At 40.4% G+C, this 8,856-nt stretch overlaps 1 protein-coding gene across 1 annotated transcript; it reads left to right on the forward strand.

Annotated features, from left to right (window-relative positions):
- Nucleotides 1-2,320: 2,320 nt before the first annotated feature.
- Nucleotides 2,321-7,211, forward strand: LOC101861015 (39S ribosomal protein L32, mitochondrial). The gene is made up of 3 exons (XM_005112460.3): nucleotides 2,321-2,420; nucleotides 5,264-5,524; nucleotides 6,995-7,211. Exons 1-3 carry the CDS (start codon nucleotides 2,321-2,323, stop codon nucleotides 7,198-7,200), a joined length of 567 nt encoding a protein of 188 aa, XP_005112517.3. The 3' UTR covers nucleotides 7,201-7,211.
- Nucleotides 7,212-8,856: the final 1,645 nt, after the last annotated feature.

Genomic DNA, 8,856 nt, shown 5'->3' on the forward strand with positions numbered 1-8,856 from the left:
TCGTGTAGGAATCGAACCATCTTTCTCTGCTGTTGACGTCACGGGATGACAAATTTAGTTGGCGGTTCCGGTTGTCGGCAGAGGTAAAATTCAAAGGAAGTAAAGTTGCTTCTTGACCACTGAGACTCTGACTTCATGAAGATTTCTGACCCAGTCGCTCACGATTTTGCGTTATGGCATCCGTGGTGTAGTTGTTAGGCACTTCGCTGTCGCATGCAGAGGACCTGAGTTTGATTCCAGTATGGGAAGAATTTTTATCGAATACACGTGTATCTCGGCATTTCTGCTGGGACGTAGAATCCTTCTCAGCCTGGGTTGGCCCTGACAGGCATGATGATCGAGGCCAGCCTCCTCCTACATTATCAAAACTGTGTCGATTTGAGGGTTGGGGTGGGGGCGTAAGGACATCAACATTAAAAAAAAAAAGAATTTGCATTTAGAGTACCTTGACCTTGAATCGTCAGTGTGGTGTGCAATGGCGGGGGGAAGATTCCACGACCTTCTGTTTCACCACTACAAAGTTTATCAGAGGGATAATGGGGGTTCCATAAGAACTACCGAGGTGCACCATTGCATAAGTAAGTCTGTCTGTAGGTCGTAGTAAAGACAGGCTGGTACAATTTCTCTTGCCGCAGGAGATAACCCAGGTCCAGCTCGTGTCTATCTGGTCGGGCCTCGGTCCAGCCGTCTGACGCAAACCAGACAATACAGCAGACGATGGTAGAAGCATTGTGTCCATAGCTGTACAGCCCAGACAGTTAAGGTGCAGCGCCCAGGGAGGTAGTCGGGTACTGGCAGTTTGGATAGGAAATGATGTACATGTTACCATCAGAAGTCGGCTTAGGTGCACTGCTGGCTCTGTTAGCATCATGCTGGACTATGGAGAGGATGGTCCTGGTTCGAATTCACAGCGGAACTTGGGGGGTGTTTTAGGGAGTTTTAAAAGCTCTCTGCCTACATGTATTTGGCTCGGTCCTCTCAGAGATGGATGACTGCCGTCTGTGGTGTAGTGGTTAGGTGCTTCGCTTCCCAACCCAGGAGACTTGCCTCCTAAATTGTGTCGATGGGGGTGTAAAAATACATGTAACATCTACATTAAAAAAAATTCGTAACCTTTCGGCTGTTCTTTCTTGAATAGTCGCTCCAGCTTGCATTTAATTTGTTGACCAGCTCACTCTGCTGGCATGTGGTGCGACGTGCGTGTGGTCAATGATGTGTCTCTAGAGCTCCACCTTCTCATTTTCTCCTTGGATCTCACGAATGATCAGTTTCACGACGTACTCGGATTCGGATACTTTCTCCGCGCTGGCAAATGTGTCATTCTTGGCCCTTGAGTCACATCGATCGCTACCTCAGAATTACAAAAGTTCTATCTGACAATTTGGACCGATTTTGAGTTACTAAAACTCTTTTGATTTGTTTCATCCTGGCTGTCAATAATGAACAATCGTTTGGGGGCTCTCGTGGCCTAGAGGTTAAGGTGTTGGCCTCTCATTCAAAGTAATCAAAGGGTCAAAGGTCCCGGGTTCGAATCCGGGTAGCTACCGAAATTTTTTCTTCTCTAAAATTGTCTCCTTTCACCTCCTTTCCAGCTCTCTAGCAATGACATCTGTCGTCTGCTTTCGTCTCCTCTTTCTGCTTCCACCCCCTCACCTCCTTTGCCCCCTCCTCTGGGCTCCTGACTCTTTCTGCAGCCCTACTCTACTGCTATTATACTTCTTGGCTCCTTCTTACTGCTGTCTTTCAACCACACCCCTGATCTTCTGGTAGGAAAGATCTACACCTAGCCTTCTCGGACAAGAGCGAAATATGTCAGAGGGCCCATGTGCAAGTTGCGCACGTTAAAGATCCCTTTGTGGTCTAAAAATCGATTCATTCAAAATTTCCTACCAACTGAAAAAGTCTAATGTGTTCCGCGCGCTCATGACCTTATGCAGTTGCGAGCTCTGTAAAACACTTAGGCCTACCAAAAAAAACCCAACAACACAAAACAGTCGTTTTACGCAGAAAAATAATACAAAACATTATTTGATTTATCTTTATGTCTCGAAATATTATTTGTAATCTATTTTTATCTTTGTTTCTATAAATCTTTCTTGTTTCGTACTGGCTGTAATACTGGTAATACCAAAGATTCTCAGTTTTCTTTGGTAATACACAAGTTTAGAACTTACTTTTAATCTCCTTGGTAATACACGAAGTCAGACACGAAGCTCCATAAAACGCATAGCCTACAAAGTCTAAGGTTCCGGATTCCATTTTCTTTGAACGGTTCAATAGCCGGTGACCCCGGAGACATTGACCTTTAGAAATCAACAATATGGCTGCCCGCATGAAGCAGGGACTCTCGAGTCTTGTTCAGAAATTGGATGTCGTACGACATCGGCTTGTGCTCTTGGAACACATTATTTCTGGAAAATGTACGTCAAAACAGTTCTGTTTTTCTGTATTGATTCACATGCAAGAGGAAGTCATCATCTAACCTCCAACGATGGCAACAGTCTAACCTCAAAATGACCCTTTCATTTCCAAGTCCAGTCGGTTGTGCTAGGCTGGGCTTGTCCTTCTTCTCTCAATTCATGTCTCATCATTATATCAAAAACACAATAACAGCAGACTTAAACTTAACTACGACTACTTCGGAGGCCTTCAAAAAAGTATGTACTACTAGATCTATCTAGATCCAGATCTAGATTCTAGTAGCCTACTAGAATCTAAATCTGGATTCTAGATCTAGAGATCTAGACTATCTAGAATCTAGATATCTAGAGGCTAGAGGCAGGTCTTACTTCGCACTTTTGGTGGAAATTGCCTTGCCATGTAAACTTTAAGATTGTGTGTTTTAAAAAAAATTATTATTGGCAGGCACGTTCTGAATAGCTCCCGTGCTATTTGCAACGCCGTGTTCTGAATAGCTCCCGTGCTATTTGAAACGCCAGTACTAGAATCTAGATCTATATATGTAGATGTAGATCTAGATTTAGATCTAGTAGCCGTCGTTTCTACATGATAATATTGTAGTTCTGCCTGAATTGTGGAAGCTTTCTTAGTTTTTTTATAAACCTCCTAGGGGGAGGACTTCCGTAACGAGCGACCACTATGAGACAGAGCAGTGAGGGCTTGGGGTAGGGGTAGGGGTAAGGTTAGGGTTGGGGGTAGGTGTAGGCTTAGGGGTAGGGTTAGGTCTAGGCCTCTTCTTTATTGTGTTTGATGGGGTGGTCGCTCATTACGGAAGTCCTTCCCTCCTAGGATTTGACTCCTTTTTTTATGACGTCTTATTCCGATCAATATTGGGTAGATCTAGATTAGATTCTAGATTAGATCTAACAATTGTTTCACTGACATTGTTTTGCTCAAAAGTAGACTAGACGTAGATCTAGTCTTGTTCATATCTCTCATAATCATATTATAATCATTTGAGTTAGAGTTTGAGCAAGTTTAAGTCGAAAGACGCTTGGATAACAATAACAAGACGGTGCAACTCGAACTTTAAGTTAGGCCTAGAGAACCTGTATGTATACAAGCTGTCTGCTGTCTACGTTCTCTAAGTCTAATGTTCAGTGTTTCCAAGCGTGGCATCGAATCCCGGTCCCGGAAGGTTTTTTTTTCCTTCTCCTGAGCCTAAAATATTAAAAAAAAATTAAGACTCACAGACCAAAGCCACTGTTGAACTTTAACCAGGCCTAAATTGGTAAAAGGAAAAGTAATAGGCTAGATCTATAATAAGGCCTACTTTGTAAGAGCTCCTCTTGGGGACAAAACCAGAATCATGCATGCTTCATCACTACATAAACAAAACTACAAAGCCAAGTTATAATTATGGGAAAAAATTTGTTGGTCAGTCGAGAAGAGGACAAAAAAAAGAAAAGAAATAAACCCGCCCAGGACCAGGATCGAACCCACGCTAAAAAAGTAATGGTTTGACTTCAAGCGCAGACGCGCTGTCACTTCGGCCGTCAGAACTTCCGATAAAGGATTGCAGATTAAGATTGATATTTTACACACAGCGACACATCGTTTTATTTAGCACTGGCGCTAATGGCAATGCAGCGTTTTATTTAGCACTGGCGCTAATGGCAACGCGGAGTTGCAAATAGACACTTCCATTTTTATTTTAGCCAAGCCCCCCTGAAACCCTCCACTGTTATTATGGCTTGTGTGCATTAATACTCAGGTGGGTCCACCAAGGTTCAATCCGGCCAAAATAAATTTTGTATGCAAAAAAGGTAGAAAAATGTTACTAGAATCTAGATCCAGCTAATCTGGTAGGGTTTACTTAGCCTACATGACCACTTTTGTCCTTAGCAATCACTTCTGTTTCTTATAAGAAACAAGTGATTGCTAAATATGTAAACAAATGGGAAAGCAATTTTCCAAAGAGCCCCCTTTTGATCTTGTCTACTGTGGTGAGCCAGTCTTGCGGTGCGCGCAGCATCACACTCCCCAACCCCTTTCCCCATCCCCCCCTTCCTCCAGTCTCTCGTGGTCGGACAAGGAGCAAAGAAACACCTACCTGCGGCCGGATAAGCTGTAAAGTCAGGTCTTAGTTGAGAATGCGAAGTGGATTTGTTTGAGATTCGAGTGTTGTGTGTTCCGAGTGTTCGGGAGCTCCATGAAGTCAATACAAAGAAAACATAGGGGGACTGAAATGGGACTGAGCATTATGTTCGAGATACCCAAGAATTCATGATTTTCTTGTTTGTGATTCGTGTACTGGTACTCTACTGTAGAAACTTTTGGGGTGATCTTGTAGTTGTAGTTCCGTTCGTTAAAGTCCACGATCCGTTTGTTTACATCCAGAGAAGAAATCGAGAAGTCTTGATGACCAAATACTATTTGAAAAGGCTACACAAGGAGTAGGGATGCTACTTAACTGCAAAACATCAAATTAGGATAAAATGCATGCCCCCCTGAAACCCCCCACCTCCATATTTTTATTAGGTCAGCCCCCTCCTGAAACCCCCCTACTCTTGACTTCAACGAACGAAACTGCAAAATCACCACTTTTGGACCAAGATGTGCATATGATGAGAAACCTGTTATCAAGTTATTTATAGATCTAGAAATGTTTGTTTTTTCCGATGACCTTGTTGTTTTAAAAATCTTGTATTGTTAATGATGTAGTTATCTTCAAATTTCTTTTATATTATTGCTGCTTATTCCCAGGCACTCATCACTCTCAATCCTGAGTTCCCATATTTTTATACAATCACTTTAAATTACTGTTTATTACAACTTTTGTTAAACAAAAAAATGTCATCAGATCCTCCGCCTGCCCTAGCTGTTGCTGCCAGCCCAACAGCGCTTTCAGGAACTGAGTCACAGCAAACTCCAAATGGGGAGACTGACCTGAAATCTATATTTGATGGGTTCATGCTGGCTGTGCCGAGAGCAAGACGTACTATTGAGACAAGACTGAGGAGGAAAATGGCCTTCACTGGATATTTTGAGCATGCTTGGAAAAAGAGGAATATTGTGCCATGTTTGGAGTGTGGAAATTTCAAAGAGAAAGGACATTTATGTCGTAAGTAACTGTTACTATTTTAAAAGATTTATTTTTTTAGATTTTTGAGTTCGTATAGAAAAGTTGATCAGCTATTCAGTCATTAATTAGCTGTCTATTCTTTTCCTATAGATTTAAGCTACATCCTTGTGGTAAAATTTCCCAAAGTCTTTAAAATTTGTTCCTACATTGAGGCTAAGTCAGCTTCATTTTATTACTTGTACAACATTAGAAATGTGTAGTACAGTGCAGCGTCTCTATAGCGACATCGTCGGGACCAGAAAAAAATGTCAATGAGAGTTGTCGTTAACTACTAATGATATTAATAAGGAAAAAATTGAGACCTGGGCACACTGTCGCTATACAGAGGATGTCGTTATATCGAAGCTCGTTGTATAGAGAGGTTGCACTGTACGAAAAAAATTTCAGAGTGGTAAGTATACATCGGCCTTTTCTCCTAGAAGTACGAAATGAAGCTAATGTCATGTGAACAAAGTTTTGATTTGATTTTAATGACAGAAGGTGTAGTGTATTATATTGGCTTTGAACATGAAGGACAAGTGCACACAATGCACACATAGAAGGCCTACATGTCTTTTGTACCAACTTACTGTTGGTAGAACAAGGTGAAGATCTAAAATTTCCCTCGAAATTGCTTTCTCATTGTGAATGTATGAGTATGATGGCCAGGGAAAACCAGGCACTGTCATTTTATGGCATTTTGAAAGATATTGAACTAAGCGCAGAAAGCAAAATTTCTCGCAGGAGATAAAAAAACAAACTGTTTCATTCTTCTTCTTTTTTTTAAAAAGAGTTTTAGTGCACTTGCAACACAATAAGGTCATATTGAAGTGCCGAAGATTAGCGGTGTTACAAGTACAAGAGAGTAACAAACACAGAAAAGAAGTAGGAGAAATCAGGACGATAGATGTTTCATTATTCCAAGGATTCAATGTTTGCATCTCTGGATTATGTATTTTTTCTTGCTTTATTCAACATTTAGAATTTGAATTTGACAAAATGTTTTTTTCAGCACATGCTCCTGATATTACAGATTACATTAGAGAAACTGCAATTTAAAGGAAAAAAATCCTGCTCTTGTCATTAGGCATCATGAGATTTACAAGAATCACAATATCATGATCAGTCTTTTTCTCGTCTTTATTAATGACGATGATGTCAGAGACAAATGTTGTAAATTTTACTGTTCTTTTAAAATAAGATTAAGTGTCTTTTGCCATTCTATTGTTACATGTTTATGAGTTTTAGGCCCTTTTGTAAGTGAAAAGTGTTGGCATGGGACTTTTAACTCTGTTATGATCCAAGCAGTTTGCAGAGATTTAAAAATTCTTTTCATGAGTGTATGTTTGTCTTTCAAAAATGAAACTAGTTCACTGGTTCTCAAAGGTTTGGAGTTTATAAATAACAATTAGATCTTCTCTTTGCAGAGTGCTGTTGATCTAAACAACATCTTATTCTTTGTTTTCTCAGTTTTCTGCTATGAAAAAGTTCGAGCGGAGACGAAAGAAATGCAAGCAAAAATGGGCGATGACCTCAAGTTCAAGGTTCCACAGTCAGAAGTGGTGTTTGTCTATGAAGGAGACGCGGCCAATACTGAGGGCAAGCATGTCGTCAGTATGAACAAACAGAGACCAAGTTGGTTCCCAAAGCAGTTGTTAAATAAAACCGGAGTATAAATTATTGAAAATGCATTGTGTTGAAAAGTTTTTTCTTACATTCAACTGTCTGTCGTTCTTATGCACAGTAGAATTGTAAATGGGCTGATTCATCATGACATGATCATAACTGTGCCTGGTCTACAACAGGGAACTTCTGCTTTTTCTTTCCTAATCCTTACTTTCGTCATTTACCTTTACTTCTTTAGTATGTTTGTCACTCTCTTGTGACCTGCTATTTCCGGGGTGCCTTGATAGTCGAAGCAGACTTTGTGCTGTTGAAGCTAGAGAGGTGAGCAGAGTAAGTCTGATTCCCTACTGTAAGGACTTCTCTGTTGACATCCATCCCTTGGTGCTCATATGACCTTATGCAGTTGCGAGCGCTGTAAAACATCTACTAGAACAACAAACAACACTCTCGCTCTTTTAGCAGATGCTCTCCTTGCAGCAGAGTATAAAAGAACTATCCCCATGGCACGTGTATCAGTGAAAGTAGAACTGAGAAGATGTAAATCTATGGTTCTTGCTTTGACCTGTCCCCGTGGTTTTATGCACCCCGCATAATTTAGCAAAATTTGATCCTCTTTTGCATAATTTCTGATTATTTTCTTTATCATTCTTTGTTTAAAATTAACAGAATCGCATAATTTCACATTTTTGGGCTCAGTTTGCATAATTTCAGAATTTTTCTTGCATAAAACGACGGGGACAGTTTGACTTTGTCATATGAAAGCCCTAATTTTACACCTGACACAGACCCTAAATTTATGTGGTTCTTATTATATTGATATGTACAGGACAACCCAAGAGCAATTTGATTATCTTGTGTCTTTCAGCCAATCAAAATAAGAATTTTTTCAGGAAAACAAAGTTGTGGAGCACATGTTCACAGTAGCAGCCTTGATGTAGCCTTCAGACATTAGCCAAAAAACACATTACATGTAAATAAGCCTTTTTTTACGGGTACTTGAAATAGTGTTCTTTTGAACATCGAGTTTTCCTGACTTTCACTAGCCAAGAAGTACGCTTTGTGAAAAAATACAGCTTCTGAACTGGCGTCTGTGGTGAAGGGGTTATGCGCTTCGCTGTTGCATGCAGGAGTCCTGAGTGAAGGGAGTTTTTATTGAGTATTTTGGTCTTTCTGCTGCTATCGTGTATCCCTCTCAGCCCTTGTTGGCTCTGACGGGCAGGGTGGAAGCCTGCCACTTGCACGGTCTAAAGAGGTCAGTGGCGTAAAAACACTAGAAAATGGAAAGCGAGAAACATCCTCTGAAAATTTTAGATAGACTCCTTATTTCTACGAGCAAAAGAACTCATCACTAATGTCAGGTCACAAGGTGGCCTTAGTACAAAGAAATACAGTCCAGCATGCCCATAGCGAAATCAGTGAGACACGGAAATCTTTTCCTTATATTGCCTTATGTATGAATTTTGCCATGAACATATTTAAATACAAAGAAAATGCAAGTGTAAGAAAAATGATGGGACCTGAAAATCTCATCGTTTTGTGCCTGTTTCGCTATGTGCACGCTAGACTGTATTGCTGAAGTCAGTTCATGAAAGCTGAAATCAGAACAAAATGATGAAATATCAACTCTGAGGAAAACTCCCGTGTTTATTTTGTATTTCAACAATAAACAAGTATCACTCATTTTTCAAAAAACATCAATTTGCCTC

This window comes from Aplysia californica, unplaced genomic scaffold (genome assembly GCF_000002075.1).
Source record: "Aplysia californica isolate F4 #8 unplaced genomic scaffold, AplCal3.0 scaffold01279, whole genome shotgun sequence".
Lineage (NCBI taxonomy): Eukaryota > Metazoa > Mollusca > Gastropoda > Aplysiida > Aplysiidae > Aplysia > Aplysia californica.

Coding starts and splice junctions, on each gene's coding strand:
- LOC101861015 (XM_005112460.3), top strand. CDS start 2,321: ATGGCTGCCCGCATGAAGCAGGGACTCTCGAGTCTTGTTCAGAAATTG. Junction 2,421..5,263: donor ACACATTATTTCTGGAAAAT/GTACGTCAAAAC, acceptor AAATGTCATCAG/ATCCTCCGCCTGCCCTAGCT. Junction 5,525..6,994: donor AGAGAAAGGACATTTATGTC/GTAAGTAACTGT, acceptor TTGTTTTCTCAG/TTTTCTGCTATGAAAAAGTT.